Raw genomic sequence first — 19,959 nt, forward strand, 5'->3', positions numbered from 1 at the left:
GACCAGAAAAGCCCTGATAGCAGTGGAGTGTCTAGAAAACCGCACCTCACATGTTCCCTTCCATGCCCATAATCATGGGCTGAACACATACCAACCCCCATCCATGATCATATGCTCTCTGCCTTTTCTCTTGCATGTACCCTCCTGAACCTTGATAAAACTCTAGGTGTCCATCTTGCCATTGGAGAGGTTCATTATTTTTTATTTTTTTAAAGATTTTATTTATTTATTGGTAGACACACAGAGAGAGGGGCAGAGACACAGACAGAGGAGAAGCAGGCTCCACGCAGGGAACCTGATGCTGGACTCGATCCCGGGTCTCCAGGATCACACCCCAGGCTTCAGGCGGCGCCAAACCGCTGCGCCATGGGGGCTGACCCCGGATAGGTCCATTATTAAGGCCTGAGCCTGTTCCCTTCCTTAGCGGCTAGCACCAAAAATAAATCTCTCCCTTTCTCTTTTCCAAACCCTCCTCTCTTGAGTTACTGGCTTCTCCAGGGAAGAATTTAACCGAGTTTGTTTGGTAACTGTGTTAGCAAACCCAGCCAGGACCTATGCTTTCGATTCGTCCAGCCAACCTCCAAATTCCCCAGGAGAGAGTGCCAGGGAGGACCTGTTTGTTTCCTGAATTAGGAGCTATGATAGCTTGTTCTGTAACACTATGATGGTTTGTAGGCTAGTGCATTAAATGCACTTTCGACCTAGATTTTTTTTTTTCAACTTACGATGGGTTGATTGGGATGTAAAAGCCTCTGTTGATTGAATCCTGTGCCTATGTGGATTATTTCCTTTAATCATCACAACACTTTGTGGATAGAGAGGTATTATCTCTATTTTGCAGGTGAGTCAACTGATCAGAGCAACTAGGCCACATTTGTACACATAATACAGCTGGCATCTCACAGGGTTTACCTGGCCCATGCTTCTAAATATACTTTATTCCTTTCACAACAAAGATCTGGGCTTTGGATAATAACAAGCTTTATTTAAAACTTCAAATGTGCAAGTGGCTACAATCAGGTAAGGGGAAGTTCCCTAAGGGCCAAGAGAGTTAAAACCCAGACTAAAAGGAGTGTAGTGGGATGTGGAGGAGAATCCCACAGGTGGAGGGAAGTCTAAGGTCAGAGGTAGGGTTTGGGAGAGGCAGTGTGCACAGGAGAGGGGAAGGGCGCCATCTTGTCGGATTCACCTTGAAAATCTCTCCTCTGGCATAAGCATTGACTCCTGCTCACTGTGAGGGCAGGCCCTTTCTAAGCATTCCATGGGATCTTCCAAAATGTGGTGTCTCTCCCAGATCGGATGGGGGCCCTCAGATGTAGGGGGTCCCCATCCGGTGGGGGCCAGTAGTGGGGGCAGTGAAAGGGTTCACCTGAGGCACAACAAAGGGGATAGAATTTTATTGAATACACTGCAAGGGTGGGGGGCAGGAAAGCAGAGGAGAGAGTGTCTGCAAGGTAGTGAGTGGTGGCTGTATTTAAAGAGGGAAGGTGAGGAGGTGTGGGGACGTATGGAATTTCCCTTTTTTGGTAACTGTGTCTGGTTGGAAGTAGCCCACTGGTTAGTTAGGGCCAATGGATAGTTTGAGGCGCACCCCATGGGCCTGTCTGGATTCAGTTTGGTGGTGGCTCACAGTTGCTCAAGCCTGTTGTCTAAAGGTGGCCTCCACACAAAAAGTCTCACAGGAAAGGCTCAGAGACACTGAGTGACCTACCTAAGTACCACCAGCTAGGAGGTGGCACAAACAGGATTCAGCCTGAGTGTGTTGGACTCCGCAGCCCAGGCGGACTCCACTCAACCAGCTGCCCGAGTTGACAGGTTCTTCGGGAACCTGTTCTCCGGTTCAAGTGCTTTTCTCCCTTGTCACCTTCCCACCTCACCCTGCTTTCCACTAGCATGGTGTTTGAAGCTGTGGCTGGGTTTGCAGCCCTGAAGCTGGACTCAGGCTCTGCAGCTTCTAGAAAGATTGTTATCTGTGGGTAAGGGCATGTGGCTGTAGGAGGTAGCCTCGCAGTCATTAGCCTACCCAGCACCTGCCCCTGGGTTGCAGGAATGATACCTTCCCCTGGCCATTCCACCTACTGAAGATGAAAATCAGGTAGGAGAATTAAAAAAACACCAGCCTGTAGCTGGATAATTTTCTGCCTTGTCTTGTATATTCCTCACCCATTAATCCACTTGGTCCTGATACCAGTCCTGCAAAGGAGGTAACAAGAAAACCCTTCTAATTCTACGGGCAAGGAGACCGAGGCCCAGGATGTTAGGTAGGCTCTCTGGGGTCAGAGGAAGAGGTAGATCTCAGGCTTGAGCCCAGCGTTCTAAATCCCCAGGCTCATTAGCCACCCTGCCTTTTTGGGGCTCAGACCCCTTGAGGGTGTGTTGGGTTTTATATTTTCTGTCCTCTTGACTCAGTACAGTAGGAGGAGATGGAGGACTGAGGTAAGGGGAAGTCCAGAGAACTTTGGTGGTGGGGAGGAAGGGCACAGCAGAGGGCCGGATGAGGATGGTGGAATCCTGGGAAGGCTGGGAGGAAGAAATCAGAGAGATCACCCAGCCGACTGGACTCGGAAGCTGTCCCTGGGCGCATGGAAACTCAAAGCTCGGGTGGAAAGGTGTCTTCTACCTTCACAGGGCTTGGAGAGAAAGGTAGTTTATAGACAATCCCTAGGCAACTTAGGAAAACCGCTGCCTCCTCCTCCCATTGTGAGGTGGTTCTGGTTATAGGGAGTGGGGAGGGAGTGACAGGAAACAGAGGAGGTGGGGGCAGCATCCTGGGCTCTGTCTGCCCCCACCCCTTCTGAGGCCTTTGGTCACCCCCACCATCATGGGCAGCGCTTACCACTGGGAGGCCCGTCGCAGGCAGATGGCTTTGGACCGGAGGAGGTGGCTGATGGCTCAGCAGCAGCAACAGCAGCAGGAAGAGCAGGTGCATGAGAGGGGCCAGGTTCATCAGGTTCCTTGCAGAGCTTCCCAGAAGGGAGTGGGGAGGGAAGACAGATGCCTAGGAGGAAGCTGTGATTTGGTCAGTATTGTTTTGCTGAATGTAGGAAGAAAGGTCCTTTAATGTTCTCTTGGGTGGACTGTGTGTGTGTCTGTGTGTGTCTGTGTGGGCGTGTGTTTATTAGGGTAACTCAACTTTGCTTTGTACTATGCTGAGGCCCAGAGGGGGCTCCTGGCTGGTCCAGCCTGAGAGAATTTTTTTTTTTTAAGGTTTACTTATTTATTCATGAGACACACACACACAGAAATAGAGAGACAGAGAGAGGGGGCGGGGGTGGGCAGAGACACAGAGGGAGAAGCAGGCTCCATGAAGAGAGCCTGATCCCAGGACTGGATCCTGGGACTCCAGTACCAAGCCCTGGGCCGAAGGCAGGCACTAAACTGCTGAGGCACCCAGGGATCCCCTGAGCCTGAGAGATTTTAAAGCTGCAGTGTTCTCTCGGGTGGCCACCAGCCTGTGTGCTATTGAGCCCTTCTTGCAATGTGGCAAGACCAAGCAACTGGATGTAAAATTTTATATACATTTAATTAAATTTAAACATTTATTTAAATTTATCAATTTAAACATTTAATTAAATTTAAATGTAGGGATCCCTGGGTGGCGCAGCGGTTTGGCGCCTGCCTTTGGCCCGGGGCGCGATCCTGGAGACCCGGGATCGAATCCCACGTCGGGCTCCCGGTGCATGGAGCCTGCTTCTCCCTCTGCCTATGTCTCTGCTTCTCTCTCTCTCACTGTGTGCCTATCATAAATAAAATAAAATAATTAAAAAAAAATAATTTGTAAAAAAAAAAAAATAAAAAAAAATAAATTTAAATGTAAAATTTTTTTAAAATTATTTATTTATTATTGAGAGATGGAGAGAGAGAGAGAGGCAGAGACACAGGCAGAAGCAGAAGAAGCAGGCCCCATGCAGGGAGTTCAACGTGGGACTTGACCTTGGGTCTCCAGGATCACACCCTGGGGTGAAAGCAGGCACTAAACCACTGAGCTACCTGGGCTGCCCAGTAAATCTAAATTAATTAATTAATTAATTAATTATATTTTATTTATTTTTTCATGAGAGACAGAGGTGGGGGGGCAGAGACACATGCAGAGGGAGAAGCAGGCTCCACGCTAGGAGCCCAATGTGGGACTCGATCCCAGGTCTCCAGGACATGCCCTAGGATAAAAGCAGGTGCTAAATGCCTGAGCCACCCAGGGATCCCTGTAAATCTAAATTGAAAAACAGATACTGTTTATGTATGGGAAAGCTTTCTAGTATGTTTAGAACAGTATGTTTAGAGATATAAATATTTTTCTTTTCTTTTTATTCATTTTTTTCATGAGAAACAGAGAGAGAGGCAGAGACATAGGCAGAAGGAGAGGGAGAAGCAGGCTCCCTGAGGGGAGTCTGATGTGGGGCTCAATCCCAGGACCTTGGGATCACAACCTGAGCTAAAGCAGACACTCAACCACTGAGCCACCCAGGTGCCCTATAAATCTTTTTCAACTGTAGATTTCATGACATCTAAATATAAGGCAAATATTTTATCAAAATGTGATATCCAAATTAAGATGTACTGTTAAACATAAAATACATGCTGTTTTTTTGCAGACTTAGTACAAAAACAAAGAATATAAACGATCTCATTAATACTTTGATATTGATTACATGCTTTGGAGGTATTGGGTTAACTAACCTATCTTAAAATTAGTTTCACCTGTTTTCTTCTTACTTTTTTATATGGTTACTAGAAGATTTTAAATTACTTGTGGCATGCATTTTATTTCTATTGGATCGTGCTGTTTCAAAGGTTTGCTTTTTTTTTTTTTAAAGGTTTATTTATTCATTTGAAAGAGAGAGAGAGAGAGCAGGTGGGAGGGGAGAGGCAGAGGGAGAAGCAGGGTCCCTGAAGAGGGCCCTATGCAGGGCTTGATCCCAGGACCCTGAGATCATGACCCGAAATGAAGGCAGGCAGAGACTTAAGGGATTGACCCACCCTGGGTCTCCCGCCCTGCCCCCCGTTTCAGAGTGTTTGCAGGAAAGTATTCTTTATTCTCCAGCAGTGCAAACTGTATTCAGTGCACAGCTACCAAGGTAGGAGGTAGGTGCTCAGAGACTGCCATTTCCAGGGCTGGGGCTGTGCTAGGGGGTACTGTCACATGAAACAGTTCTCGGGTTTCATGGAGGGTGAAGGGAGAGAGCCCAGCCTCCAACTCCAGGGAACAGAGACCCTCGGCCACCTCTGCATCTCCAGTGATTGCTTGCCTCCAGTGATTGCTGCAGAGTCACTGGCAGATGGGTGACTGGGAGGGGAGGGAGAAGGATGCCACTTGCCAGGGGTTTCTTGTCAGGAACTGGAGAAACTCCAAGAGGAGGAACTGCAATCTGAGAGAAAAACCCAGCGCCCACGGGAGTTGCAACAGGAACAGATGTCACTCAGGCCACCACCAGCGCAACCACAGCTCCCTGAAAAGTCACAGACGCCGCCGCCGCCACCTCAGTCGAGGCAACAGAATGCCCAAGAGCCTCTCACCTTTGTGCACAGTCTGCAGGATTCTTCAAAGCCAGGTCCCCAGCTTGGCTCAGTAGGGACCCATCAAGCAGGAGAGCAATCCAACATTAACAGATTCTTAGGAGGAATAAAACCCCTGCAAGGCCCTAGTAAGTGAGACACCTGGGAGGGCAAGTGATGAGGGGGAGCTCCTTGCTCTCACCCCAGCCCTATGTCCAGAATCCATAGCTATCCTCCCACTGTCACAGACTCTCCCTGGTACCTACGGCCCTTGTTTGGGGGGGACCCCCCCCGAGACGTTTGCATCACTCTGGGGGTGCAAATGAGGCTGCTGACTTTTGCGGGGAGTGGCTGTGAAGTTGGCAGCCCTGCCTCTGGGCGAGGGTGTCAGAGGGGTGAGGGTGGGATCTGAGTTGCAGATGCAACAAGAGATGTACTGAGCCATAGGAAGTCTGGAACAGGGAATCACAGCGCAGCTTCCCGGTTGTGAATTTTCAGAGTGGGCTCAGTCTGTGCCTTGCCCCAGGGAGGGGCTGCCACTTGCCCCCCAGACACATAGTAGAGAGTCCAGCTCTGCCATGTTCCATTTTTCAGAAACTGTCAGATGAGTAACGTGTGCTTTATCATCAGGTTTCAGGAAATCATTCCAATCTAATCCAGATAAATACATGGAGCACTCACGATTCACGGTGAGACAGTATGAAAGGCAGGTAGACCGGGTGTGTGCGTGTGCGTGTGTGTGTAATCTAGAAAGGCTTTGTTGGTGAAGGGCTGCAGTTATTTATATTTTATAAAGTCAATTCCATAAAGTCTTTTTTTTTTTTTTAAGATTTATTTATTTATTCATGAGAGACACACACAGAGAGAGGCAGAGACATTGGCAAAGGGAGGAGCAGGCTCCTCACAGGGAGCCAGATGCAGGACTTAATCCCGGATCCCGGGATCATGACCTGAGCTGAAGCAGGTGCCCAATGGCAGAGCCACCTAGGCATCCCTTTAGATGCAATTATATAGTCATTTCTGGATGGCCTATTTCTCCATTTGTTGCCTTCACAAAAATGTCTAGGAGGGCCTCTTGCTCAGCACTAAGCAGAAATGGAGGGGTTGGTATGCCTCGGTGGCTCAGTGGTTGAGCCTCTGCCTTTGGCTCAATGTGTGATCCCGGAGTCCCAGGATCGAGTCCCACATCGGGCTTCCTGCATAGAGCCTGCTTCTCTCTCTGCCTGTGTCTCTCATGAATAAATAAAATCTTAAAAAACAAAACAAAACAAAACAAAACAAAACACAACGAAATGGAGGGGTTGACAAATCTATTCAGACAGACAGGACAGTTGCCAGAGAAGCAAAATAGAGGGGTGTTTTAAGTGCTGATTGGGGTGGAGGCAGCTGGAGCAGGAGGAAGGCAAGGCATGAAGTCAGGCTTGAAGTCTCAGGATCACCTCTTCCCAGTAGTGATTGCATCTCAGCCTCATCTGCCCCATGCATAAAATGCGAATGATAATACCACTTCCTTAATAGAAGTGTCAGGACCACTGAATGTGGCAATTGAAAGAGAAGGCATCATAAACCCCCCAGTTTAGAACCTGGCTCAATCCAGGCCTTGAAAGCCCAGAGCAGTCACTTTGATGAGAAGGACATGACATAGTACAATCTTTGGAAAGAAGGTTTCTCTGACATAGATGCAAAGGATGAGAAACCCTGATGATAAGGACTGGGCTGCTTCATTTTGTTTTGATTCCTCTGGCATAAATGTTCTGGATGCAATGCTTTGGAACAGAAGGCCCAGAAACAGCTAACTAACCCAGTTTGCCTCCTCTCTCTCCCTCTTCTCAGTCAACGAATTACACACAGCAGTGGTGATCCAGAGATAGACCCTCAACCCCACTGGGCATCAGCAAAAAACAAAAACAAAAAACAAACTGCCCCCCCCCCCCAGATGAATGCCTTCTCACCCTTCTTTCACCTCGGAGCATCTCCATTCCAAATGTGACCCCCTCCTAATCCACTCTAGAAGAGAAGGCAAGCTGAGAATAAAATGTGATTTCCTCCTAAAAAGAATCAAGAGGCTGGCCAGCTCTGTGAGATGGGGATGAAGAGAAGGGGGCATGAGGACCCAGAAGTGGGTGGAGGGGGTGGTGGGAGAAGAAAGTAGGTGATTCCATGCTTCTGAAGGCAAAGCCAATGGGAGAACTTGCTCTTGGCCTTCCCAAGTCTATGGCTCCATTGCTGGCTCTTATTTAGCAATGTCAGGTGTGTTGGGGGCTTTAAAGATTTTCTTTATTTGAGGGAGGGAGGGAGGGGGAGGGGGAGAGAGAGAGAGAGAGAAAGAGAGAGAGAGAGAGAGAGAGAATGCATGTATGTCCACGGGGAGAGAACAGGGAGACTCCTTGCTAAGTGCAGAGCCCTATGCAGGGCTTGATCCCAAGACCCTGAGATCATGACCCAAGCCAAAACCAAGAGTTGAGTCAGATGTTTAACTGACTGAGCCACCCAGGTGCCTCTGTTGGTACTTTAGGTTTAAGATTCTCACTGGAACCATCACTCCTCCCCAAAGGCCAGTGCTACTGAGATGCAGCTGGGGAAGGAGGGTTTGCATCATACTGGAGCAGGCCTGGAGCAGCATTACAGGTGGCAGGCAGGGCCCCACCAAGTGCAGTGTAATGCCTGGCCCACTGTGGGCTCTGAGGTGTGGCATGGATGATCAGAGGCAGGGGTGGAAAGAGCTCAGAGGAAAGGGGGGCTGTAGCCTCAAGCACAGGACACCTGATATTGGGAAGGGGAGGAGGACTTGCCCACAAAACCCCACAGGCCTCTCCTTTCCCCCACCTCAGCCTTTCAGAGGTGTCAGGCTGCAAAGGCCCCAGGCACCCGCCCTTACCACTTCCTGAAGGTGATATCTAGGATCCCACAGCCTGCCCCCCTTTGCACCTGGGGCTAGACAAGTGATGCCTGGGCCCTTCATCAAAGCCCACACAGACTGCCCCCACACCAACTGCCAGGGACCAGGGCCCTTGTGTGGAGTGCTTCCTGAGGGGGCACAGACCAAGAATATTAAAGCCAGGAGGGGGCTTCAGAGATACACAATGATCCCAGCTCCTGGGAGCAAGCTCTCAGAAGCAAAAAGAGCTGGACAGGTTAGCAGAGGGGCATAGGGCCTGGGAAAGAGAGCTTGGCACTCACTCGGAAGCTCAGAAACAGGCTGGGAGTGTCATCCAGCTCTCCTCCCACTCACAGGAGACTTTATTTTTTAACATTAAGTATAGTTTATTTTTTTATTTTTATTATTTTTTTAAAGTATAGTTTATTGAATACAATAGATATCCTTTACATTTGGCAACCTACACACAGCAGAAACTCCAGCCTGGCCTTTTTGGACTTGGTGCTCCTGCCAGCACCTTCTTGACTCTACTCACTCCGGCATGAAAGCGGGGACACAGGACGGGACAGCCTCCTTCCACCTTTCTTCCTGTCTGCTCAGCCAGCTAGCCGGGTGCTGTCACCACTGCCTCCTCTCCATCCATCCAAAATGGCACTCAGCTTTCCCCACCACCTAAGTTCATCTCCCAGCCCAAGGAAAATCACAGCCACCTTCAGTTCCTGCTCAGCAATACAACCAACCGCCTCCATCTGGAGCCCAGTGGGACCCTCCATCATCTGGGACTTTGCTTCATCTGAGTGACAGCAGAGAAGAGAGGTTGAGACCAGTCCCTACTCATGTGCAGTTTCATCCTGTCAACACCCGAAGGAAAGCAGACGCCTCTGGGAGAAGATGGGCCCTGGAACTAAGCCAGGGATGCTGTAGAGCCCAGCAGCTTGGCCAAGTCCTGACAGTTCCCCCTCTGCAGGCTATCATGGAGGAGCAGCTGGCACCACCGTTTGACCTACCAGTGTCCACTCACATGGGCTCAGGGTTGGGGGCTCACCACCAGCCAGAAACCTAACTTCAATAAACTTCTTTCCAAATGACTCTGGCTTCATCTCAGTTTTTCTTGTATAGGTGGAGGGTGCCTCCCTGTATAGGAGAGGTGTCTCCTCTCCTCCCTTACTACTTCTGCTTCTGCTGTGACCAGAATAAAAGAACTTTGTTGGAGAGAAGCTTTAGCCAGAGAACAGCTCTGTCTTCCTAGGAACTGGAACAGTCTTTGACCAGGGAAGATGCAGAGCCAAAGGGCTTTGCTAATCTTGCTGTCAGGGCACAAGTTACCAGGACAAAAGCAGATTATCACCATCACTTTGTCACATGACAAAAGCAGGAAGGCACGAGGCAGCATGGATGTCCCTCAAGTCACTTTCCCATCCCTGGGTGGAGAACTTGAAAAAGATCCATGTTTTAAAAGTGAGATAAAATTAAAGATTTCTCCCCTTCAGGCAAGAAGGGCAGGAAGGCCAGCCCCGGAGGCACTAGGCAACCAAGCTGCTCAGTACACAAAGGGCAGGGACCACTCTGGGAACTCTAAGGCAGCTCTGGATACATATCAGGTCAGACTTTCCTTAAGACAGACCAAGGCAAAAGCCTGGTGCTGGCTGCTAGAAGAACCAGACTTCTTTTCCTGTGGAAATCAGAGGATGTGAATAGCATGCATGCATGTATGTGTCAAGTTAACTTCCACGTAGGACTCCCTGTGCTGAGGGGGTGTGTGGTTGGGGGAGGTATAACAAAGCAGGGCTTTTCCTTTGGCAAAGTCACTGTAATTTGTATAATTCTTCCTTGGGCACTGGGATATACAGCCCAGGCTGGCAGGGGCCTGGAGTTTGGGAACAGTAGACAGGTCATGGTGGGTGAGGGGCCAGCAGCAAGTGGGGCACCGATGAATTCCCCCGGCAGTCCACATATTCATAACTCTGGAAGACTAGCTGCTCTGAATGGCTCAGGTAGGAACAGGTCAGGGTGCCCCTGGAGAGGAAACAGGCTTTGTTGCTCTGTCTGGGAGGAAGAGGAAGCTCTGGCCCTGCTCTGCTGTCTGGGGAGGGTGGGCTCCCTCAAACACCCCACGCTCTTCCTTCCACTCCCTACTCTACCAAGGTGCCTGGGACAGCTGTCCCACCTGTGATCCAGACAGCTCTGTGACTTATAAGCAAGGTGGGATCTAGCGCAGGGGCTGGACCTGCTACTCCCAAGAGCCCGCAAGATCAATGGAGTTAGCTTTGAATGACTCCTCCCACAAGGTACAGGGGAGACTGCGGTGAGAAGTGGGAGAATGGACCCCTGGGCTCGAAGCCCTACTTACTGGATGTGCAAAAGCACATGGTGGACTTTGATTTTCATCCAGGAACAGATTTTGCTGAGAGAAAGAACACAGCGTTTCACACTGAGCAGCCTGGCAGCCTTGCAGGCCCCAGTGTCATCTCCTGGGCTCTTTCCCATCAGGGCCCCCAAATGCCACTCCCACTCTTTCTCCCTCTGCCTAAGGTGAGCATGTCACCCTTGCTGCAATTGCATTTCTCCAAGCCCCACAGGCTTGGCCCAGGTGTGTACTAGCCCCTCCCCCTCAACAGAAAACAAGACATTCATTTTCTCAGGGATTCAGGCTTAAGAGCCTGAGGTCACATATTGTAAGAATTAACCAAATTCTGGCCTGTTTTCATTCCAACCTAAGTCCAAACAGGTGGGGGACCCTGAATTCCTTGCACATTGCAGCCTTGGCCACAAGAGTGGAGGCCAAATGCTGGCTGCAGGGTTTGTTAAGGAGTCAGGAAGTCTAGTAGGGATGAAGACTGGGTTTCCAACAGGAAAGAGGCTAAGAGAGAAGAGATCAAGGTATACTTACTATGTGTTTTCATCCTTGATCTTGTTGGTCACTGCATAAAATATCTGTCAACCAAATGCGCACAGGGTGAGCCTCAGCCCCAGCCACCCCTTCCGACCACCACCCATGTTCAAGCACATGGAAAGGGAATCACCTGTTCACTGGCCAAAGGGCTGATGTGGAGGAGGAGGCTGTTGGAGACCTGCCCTACCACAAGGGACAGGTGTAGAACCTCGATGGTCAGCTGAGTCACAGTGATGGGGTAGTAGTTGCTATTGGAGATGTTTAAGATATTCTGAGGAGGAAGACAAGGGAAAGGGAAGTGGGAAGGATCACTATCCTTGAAAAGAAGTCAAGTAGCTTCCCAAACGCCTGCCTCCCCCCCACCCCCGCCCCGGCCTGACTGAGCCCCACTCCCACTGTGGGTCTCAGCTGCTGAAGCCCAGTGCCAGGAGTCCCTTGGAGGAGACGATAAGCTGGCACAGGATCCAGTCTCATCCTGTGAGGCACCTCTGTTCGGTTTTGCCCACCCAGGGAGTCTCAGACATGCCTTGCCTCCCACACCTGCGTTTTCTCTCCCCCTACACCCCCGATTCTGACCCTTCATTGTGTACCATCCTCATCCTGCACAATCTGTTACATGGCCCATGGTGTCTCCTTGCTTCTCCCCAGGCTTTTACACCCTCTGGGTGCCATAGATCTCTGGCTACCTATGTCCAGGACTGCAACACCGGACAAGGGCAAAGAGGAGTTGCCAGCAAGGCAGCATGGAGCTCAGGGGTGTGGGCATCCACCCACCGTTATGTTGAGGTGGATATCAGTATCGTCAAAGGCCACTGTGGAGGAGTTGAGGCCTGCAGGCTGCACAGCAATGGACCGGGGGAACAGGAAAAAGACGATGAGGGAGGAGGTCACAAGGCAGATGAGCACTGCCAGGAACACGAAGAGCTTCCTGTGGGAAAGCAGGCCCCGGGGTCGAGCAGTGCATAAGTCTGAGTACCACGGAAATGTGGGCAGAGACGGACACTCCAGTCCCTACACAAGGCTCTCCCCTGCGCAAGCCCCTTGTGACTGCACATTTACTTCCCCAGATGTGGAGGACCAGCCCAGGTTCAGATGCAGCCCCAACTGAGTCAGAGCTCAGGACTGAGGCAAGCAGCCTGGCTTCCATCCCCACCTCTCTTTACCCACTGGACCAGTTCTCTGAGCAACCCACTTAACCTCTTTAGGCCTCAGTTTCCTTGTCTGTAAAATGGAGAGAACTGGACCTACCTCACAGAATGTGTTATGGGCTAATGCAAGAAAAAGCACCAGAGCCAGCTTCTGGGCACATAACAAAAGCTCAACAAATGCCAGCTATTACCACTGGAAGACATGTCCACATGAACTTGAGAGTTCTGAATTTTAAAATTAATACTCAGAACAGGACATCGTCTGTCCTTTTTTTTTTTTTTTTTTTTTTCATCGTCTGTCCTAATTCAAAACTAGAATCTGCATTAAGGTGAGGTAGCACCTTGTTAGTATCTTATGCGGGGCACTGGCAGTTTCAGATGCTGGTGCAGTGGTCAGGGAGGGCAGGGTGGTGGCACAAACAGGGTCATGACCTGCCCCTCCTCCAGTGAAACCCCAGGGCTGCCTTTGAGGTTCTGAAGTATCTCAGAAGAGGGAGCAGCTAGTTTTCCATCTCAACTGGGAAGAGAACAAGCAGGTCTGAACTGCCACAACAGAGAGAAGCTCGCAGGAAAAATAACTTCCCCAAATGAACTACAGCCAAGGCCACTCCCTCCCTCCTGAAAGTACTTGCAGAGTCAAGGGATCCTCTGTTTTCACAAGGGAGCCACGCTTCTTGGAAGCACCAAAGCTCAGGAGGACACCCAAGTGCCCTCAGGTGGCATCTGCTATGCCCCAAACTTCTTAAACCAGGAAAAAACCCCGGAAATGGAGCTAGTATATCCGAACTCAGGGAGGCTTCCAATGGAGAAGAATTGGGAATGGGGGTGGGGAGGCAGAAAGGGAGAGACAATGAGTACAGCCCCTGTGGAGCTCAGGTGAAAAGAAGGGCTTACGTGTGCCTGGGCTTCAGCCTCTGGTCCCCATAGGGGATGAGAGCCACTAGTTGCTTCTCTAGCTCTGTAGAGAGAAAGAAGGTGAGAGGGCCAAGAAGTAAGTATGCACGAGGACTGTTTGCTGTGCCAGCTATCCAGAAGGACCCCTCCACTCCACAGAGTCAGAAGCGTGCCACCTCTGCCCCAGGGCAGGACTGGGGACCTTGGACAGAGATGGCAACTCCACTCTGTCAGCTCTAAGATAGAGGTGAGATTTTTCATTAACAGGTGTGAATTTCCGGAATGCACCAGCAAATGAGACTTTGGAGAGGTCATTTGTAACTTCCTGAATCCTAAGACCCAGGGTCTGTAAGGGAGCAGGGAGGCTGGAGACCCCCTGGGCTGGAAAGAACAACTAGGGCAGGAAGGGCAGCAGGGGGCAGGTGTCTCTGCAGCGAGGACAGATTAAAAGTTAACATTTTGCTGGCCGGCCTGGAGTGGGATGGGGGGACCCAGAACTGGGAGACCCAACCCCATTCAAGGAGGCTCAGACGGGCCTGACCAGCTGGCTGCTAAGAGCTTTTTCTGGATTCCAGGCTATCTCTAAAGCCTTGGGCCACTCACCTTGAGGGATCTCCCCGCTGCCCTGGCAAGTGGGACAAGTCACAAAGCTGGCACTGGCAGCCCCTTCACAAGGCACGGGAAAACAAAAAGACTTGCTGCTTCGGGTGCTGGAGTAGCAGGCAGCCTTGCTGCCAGTGGCTGGGCTTCGGGGCAGGATGGACTTGTTCTCCTCCCGAGAGCCCAAGTGGGAGAACGTCTCACCCATCATTCAGGGGGAGTTTTCGCTAATGAGAAAAGAACAAAATTCGGTGCTAAGCTTGTTAGCACAGACACCGGATGTTACTTTGGTTTGGGGTTTTCAAGATTGGCAAGGAGTGCCACCCCGATTTCAGCAAGCTCCCACCCATGGAAGCTAGGATACGAAAAACTGAGCAGTTATATGGGACTCTGGGATCAGAAATCTCAGCATGTTTTTCATTACTGCAGGGGAGCTCAAACTGCCTGCAAGAGGGAAGAGAAAAGAAAAGCAGAAGTTATTTCACTAGAAGGGACTTCCAGAAGTGAATGGCAGAACACTTGTTTTTGTTCTGGGAAAGTTGCTGAGCTGTCACTTGCTTCAAGGGAAGGAAGTGGATAGGGCTGGCGCGCGGTGGGGGAGGCAGCAGTCCAGAGTCTCTTCACCCTCTGCAACAAGAGGACTCTGAAGAGGTGTCTAGGACACCCAAGCAGAAATGCCTGCGATCTCCCAGCCTGGGAGTGGAAGGAAAGCTTCCATTCCTGAGCCTCTGGGCAGGTGCTGGCTTAATAAGGAAGCAGGGATTCTTTGAAACAGGGGAAAGGCAGCTAGGCTGGCCACAGGTGTGCCTAAAAACCTTAAAATAGCCCTGAAAGGGAGCAGAGAAACCTCTTTCATTCTGCCTTCTGTGGGGTAGGAAAGAATGCTTGGGGAAGGATGGGAGCAATGGTCAGGGTCTATTCTTCATTAAAGGCTAAAAAAAAAAAAAAATCCAGATTCTTCTTCAAAGGCCCAGGAGTGGTGGCAGAATGAGTAGGCGAGCCTAAGGTGAGCCTTACTCAGACCTTACTGGGTCAAAATTAAGAGTCTCACCTGATTGAGGTCTGGGATCCAGGGCACTGGTCAGCCAAGAGTGAGCTTTCTGAAATGTCTTTGGGGAGAAGGGCTTGTTGGGCAGGGCCAACAAAGGGCCATGGACTGGGGCTGGCCAAGCTACTGGTCCCCTTCAGCAGAGTCCTGAGGGGAGCGAATACACAGCTTTGGAGAGAGTGGGGAGCAGCTACCTCGGCCTCCCCAGAAGGCTAAGCTGCTTTCAGCCCGTACTCCTGGGCTCGGCCAGGGTCCCGAGTGGAGGAGCAGCCACAGAAGCTCGATTTCACTGAAGAATTTCAACTCCAGGCAACCCGAGGCCGTTGGTGGAGCCTGTTAACCCGCGAATGTCTGCGTAAGACTAGGAGGCAATGAAGGTCCCTCGACCCTTGCCTCCCAAAGGGAAAGAAAGGAAGATCGGAGAAGCCTTACCCCACCCCCGGGCGGTCAGCAGGACGGATGCCGCTGCAAGCAGAATCGAAAGTGCGGGAGGCAAGGGGCTCGCCCCAAGCTTTGACTCCTTCAAAGGAGGCTCCGCCCCAGCTTCTCCGGACCCGCCCCCTCCGAGTGACCCGCCCCCTCCCGTTACATTGGCCGGAGAAGAGCTCATCTCTTCGAAGACCGCCCGGGTTCCGGACGCCACTTTCGCAAGCACCAGCCAGTCCAGGTAGGACTTTCGAAGAACCTTTATTTCACCATTCTCGAAGCGGTTAGGTACAAGTACAACCGGACGGACGACTGGACCTTAGGGTCCTCCTGGACCCCTACAATACGACTCAGGAGGTCAGAGCAGGTCCCGCCCGAAATCAACCCAATTAAGTACACACACCCTGCCGTTCAGCCTCTACCCAGAAGCCCGGATAGAAACGTTTTAAATAAATGAACAGCCTGGTTGGCTTGCAGTCTGAATCTTGGTTTATTTAATAGCGATCAAGAAGTATACTGTAAATAAACATCATGATGACTAATGATTAATTAACATCACCATTCATTATAAATACCAACCAGGTTAAATAATACTAGTTTACTATCCTTCCCCTTCTGGATGAGGGTTGAGTCTTCTTTTTCTGCAAGTCACTTTCATTGATGGTAGTAGCTTTTAGTGTTTTTTGTTACCTTTCCTTCACCCATTATACCCAAGACTCCTTTCTGTAAACAGAATGAGGACCTGGGCCCCTGGCAACAAGCTTTCTCATTCGTTTTGGGGTTAACCCAAACCTTTTTCAGAGTCTGTTCCCATCCTAGTCTTGCAAAACAGCCTCCTCCTGTTCTAGACTAAGGGTAGATACCTTTGAGCAGATTTCAGACATTCAAAAAGTCATCAGCATTTCCTGTGCCTCACACACATTTGCCCACCCCTGAACTAACTTTTCTAGATTAAGAGCCTTTCACTTCTTTCAATTGTAACATCTGCACTGACATTAAGAAAAAAGGTAACTGTTACATTTCTTTTCCTTTTAATAGTTTTCCCCTTCTTTATAGGATTAGCAAAATATTTCACACTACCTACTTAAATTTGTTCCCTTAAACAAAAAAAATGTATGCAAAATTACTACAGTAAACACTGCTCAATAGGTGCTGGTGGGTTAACTGAGCACACTCCCTCCTCCTCTCACTGAAGTGCAGAGACCCAGAAAGTGGATCTTCTTGAATGTACCAGTGGGGTCTTTAGAAAACAGTGCTGATTTACTATGTCTTACAGGGAAATGACTTGTCCTTGAGCAAGGAAGATTAACAAGACGGGGCTCTGGGTGTCATTTCAATACCACATAGGTATGAGGCTTGGGGTAGGCTAGAAAAATTGTAAGAATTCTTGAAAACAACTTCCAAGGTTAATTTCTTTTAAAAACTGACAACAGATATCCCCATAGAAACATCCACATTTAACCAAAGAAAAATACTCAACTTTGATACAAGCAGAAAGAAAAATGGTTCTATAGGAAGTTCAAGTTAATGCTCTTCAATGCACTAAAATGGAGACAGAGTTTTGTCCAAATCAACTGAAAAAGTTTTCCTACAATTCATCCAATGTCTCTATTTCAGTTCTGGTCTTTGATTTGCTCCAGAAAATACTGTAATGCAGGTACTGTCTTGGTAATTCGATAATGGGTTCTATATAGATTCATCAGATTAAAAAAATCATCCAGGGCTTCTCCCCTACGCCCCCAGGACAGAATAAAGATCATCTCTGAGCAGCAGGCAAAGTGATTTAATACAAGGCCACTCCTCAGTAGCGGTGGCTGTACCAGTCATTGTTGTTGACCTGAAGCAGTTCTGTCACAACCTGTAAGATGTTATAATTGTGCTTCTTCAGCAGCCTGAGGTTCAGCTGCCTGTCACAGAATCCCATTTCGAAGAGGTGGGCCATCAGAGCTGCTGTCTGATCTTCAGAAACTATTGGCTGTGTAGAGTCAAGAAAAGCAGAACATTTTCTGAATCATTTATGTGCCTCGTAAATTGTTATCTTGCAAATCATACAAATCTTTCCAGATCTATTTATTAGGGAATTCAAAGCAAGGGTATGGATGGCACTCCTGTCCACCTGACACTACTGGGCCCGTGAGGGAGGACTGGGAATGCCCAGTTCTGAATTCTGTAGGTTTATATCCCAAACCGGGCAACTAATGAACTGTCTTCAGAACTAGGAGGAGGAGGAAGCTCCAGAGGGGGCATTTGGAAGGAGGCATTCTTTGGCCTAATGAAGGAAAAGATACAAACAAGCACTGGAAACTCTGTGAAGATAAAGTTAACTGTGTGGATGGGGCCAGGAGCCTCTCCTCCTAGGCAGGAGCAGAGACTGTTACTAGGAGAGTGTGGTCAGCCATGCAAAGGAGCTGAACAAGAAACTGCTTGGGAAATGACATCTTGGGTGACCTTCTTGGCATTTTTTTTCCTTTTTCCTTTGTAAGGAACAGAAATAATCTTCCAAAGAGGGAGCTAACACTCCTTTACCTCCCTCTTTGGGCCAAGCCCTAGAGTGGACACATAACCTTCCCAAATCCTAACACTTTGGTTTATCTTTTTTTTTGTTTTGTTTTAAATTAACATATAGTATATGAGTTTCAGGGGTAGAGTTCAGTGATTCATCATTTGCATACAACACCTAGTGCTCATTCCATCACAAGTTGTCCTCCTTAAGGCTTATCACCCAGTTACCCCTCATCCAACCACCTCCCCTCCAGTAACTCTCAGTGTGTTTCCTAGAGGTTAAGAGTCTCTTATGGTTTGTTTCCCTCTCATTTGTTTTCCTTTCCTTCCCCTCTTTCATCTGTTTTTTTTTTTTTTCTTAAATCCTATAGATGAGTGAAATCCTATGGTATTTGTCTTTTTATGATTTATTTCGCTCAGCATAATACCTTCTATTCCCATCCACGTTGTTACAAATGGCAAGATTTCATTCTTGGATTACACTAACTCTAACCATTTACTTCCCAACTGTGTTGATCATCAATTCTTTTTTTTTAAGATTTTATTTATTTATTCATGAGAGACACAGAGAGAGAGGCAGAGACACAGGCAGAGGGAGAAGCAGGCTCCATGCAGGGAGCCTGATGTGGGACTCCATCCTGGGTCTCCAGGATCATGCCCTGGGCCGAAGGCAGGCGCTAAACCGCTGAGCCACCTGGGCTGCCCTCAATTAATTCTCTTATGTAGGAAAATGGAATATAAATTATTAAATGAAAAATAAATTATGTAGGAAAATGGAATATAAATATAAAATACCTCCTATTTGGCAGGCTAGTTGAGAGGATTAGGACAAGAGTGTGTACGTGTGTTGAGCACAATCTCTGGCATTTCTCTCTATACCTAACTCTACTGTTCCTCTCTTCACTCTCATTTCAGAATATATTATCCCTCCTTTCCAGGATAATCCTTCCACAAGTCCATTGCTTGCTATCTCATGATCTCTCACTATCTCAGAAATCTCTTTCTGTGAATTATTTTCTCTCACCTTGACCATTAACTCATTCCCTGTGTGCTCCAGCAACTTGACAGTGAGGCATACTTGCACTCCCCAAGTCCTCCTCACTTGCTCTCTTTCTCTGGGGGTGTTGGCACCTCCTCCTCATTCAAGCTCCCTTCCCTGGCTCCAGAACATCTTCCTATGTCTCAGGTTCCTGGACAAGGCCCTTCTTCTTTCCTGGATCCTTCAAGGCTGTTTTTTGCTTTAGACCTCATCTTCCCAGAAACTCTTACCCAATCACATGGCTTCTACTAGAACCTGTATACACATGACCTGACCTCCTCCAGGCCAAACCTTTCCTCTGTGAGCCACAGGCACGAGCCCAGCTGCACTCTAGGTAATTTTACCTGGATATGCCTCAAATTCCACACCATCCAAATGGACCTAGTTTTCTTCTTCTTCTGCCCAAATAGATCCTTCTTCCTGTACATCTTTCTTAATGGATGGTACTATCTACTGTCCAAAGCCGGCAACTTGGGATTCCTCCTTGACTTCTTTCCAGCCTCTTAATCATGGTCTTCAAGATCTGCTATTTCTCTTTCTCTTCTACCCTTTTCTTCCATCTACACATGGATTCTCAAATGGATTTCCTTAGGGCTCCCCTCAACCTTCACACTGTAGTGGAGTTATCTTACTGGGTACGAATCTAATGTTAATTATTTTCCTATAGCCCATTCACTGGCCCTTCCCACTAGCCTTAAAATAATATCCAAACCACTTAACACAGCACCCCACCTACATAAATTGAGTTTTTTCCTTCTTCTCAGCCAAAATTCACCCTAAAAAAAATTATTTATTTATTTATTCATGAGAGGCACACACACAGAGAGAGGCAGAGACATAGGCAGAGGGAGAAGCAGGCTCCCTGCAAGAAGCCCAATGCAGGACTCGATCCTGGGACTCCAGGATTACACCCTGGGCCAAAGGCAGGCGCTAAACTGTTGAGCCACCCAGGCGTCCCTCAAATTCACCTTCAAGCTGACATTTCCAACTCTTTCCCTTTTTAATGGCCAGTCTCTGTCACAATGCTCTTTCTATTCC

The 19,959-nt window shown here is 48.9% G+C and overlaps 2 protein-coding genes across 12 annotated transcripts in view; both read right to left on the bottom strand.

The window, feature by feature from the left end:
- Positions 1-964: 964 nt before the first annotated feature.
- TMEM106A (transmembrane protein 106A) lies at positions 965-15,487 on the bottom strand. 8 transcript variants are annotated; one of them, XM_072747113.1, is made up of 10 exons: positions 15,387-15,487; positions 15,149-15,287; positions 13,910-14,133; positions 13,307-13,370; positions 12,039-12,192; positions 11,395-11,535; positions 11,262-11,305; positions 10,722-10,775; positions 2,837-3,009; positions 965-2,630 (listed from the first exon to the last, which is right to left on the bottom strand). In XM_072747113.1, exons 3-10 carry the CDS (start codon positions 14,115-14,117, stop codon positions 2,623-2,625), a joined length of 846 nt encoding a protein of 281 aa, XP_072603214.1. In that variant the 5' UTR covers positions 14,118-14,133; positions 15,149-15,287; positions 15,387-15,487; the 3' UTR covers positions 965-2,622. The 8 variants fall into 8 exon arrangements, with proteins under 8 accessions (XP_072603214.1, XP_072603212.1, XP_072603215.1 ...); XM_072747111.1 differs by having other exon boundaries at positions 14,958-15,287; positions 15,387-15,478; XM_072747109.1 differs by having other exon boundaries at positions 1,101-1,369; positions 14,958-15,287; positions 15,387-15,478.
- A 135-nt stretch (positions 15,488-15,622) lies between these two features.
- The window catches only part of NBR1 (NBR1 autophagy cargo receptor), a 32,541-nt gene continuing 28,204 nt past the window's right edge, over positions 15,623-19,959 (bottom strand). For all 4 annotated transcript variants that reach the window (XM_025986982.2, XM_025986981.2, XM_072747108.1 and 1 more), the window contains one exon: positions 15,623-17,355. In XM_025986982.2, the coding sequence (XP_025842767.1) occupies positions 17,182-17,355 (174 nt within the window). In that variant the 3' untranslated portion in view covers positions 15,623-17,181. The remainder of the gene's footprint in view (positions 17,356-19,959) is intronic.

Source organism: Vulpes vulpes, chromosome 2, assembly GCF_048418805.1.
Source record: "Vulpes vulpes isolate BD-2025 chromosome 2, VulVul3, whole genome shotgun sequence".
NCBI classification, from domain to species: Eukaryota; Metazoa; Chordata; class Mammalia; order Carnivora; family Canidae; genus Vulpes; species Vulpes vulpes.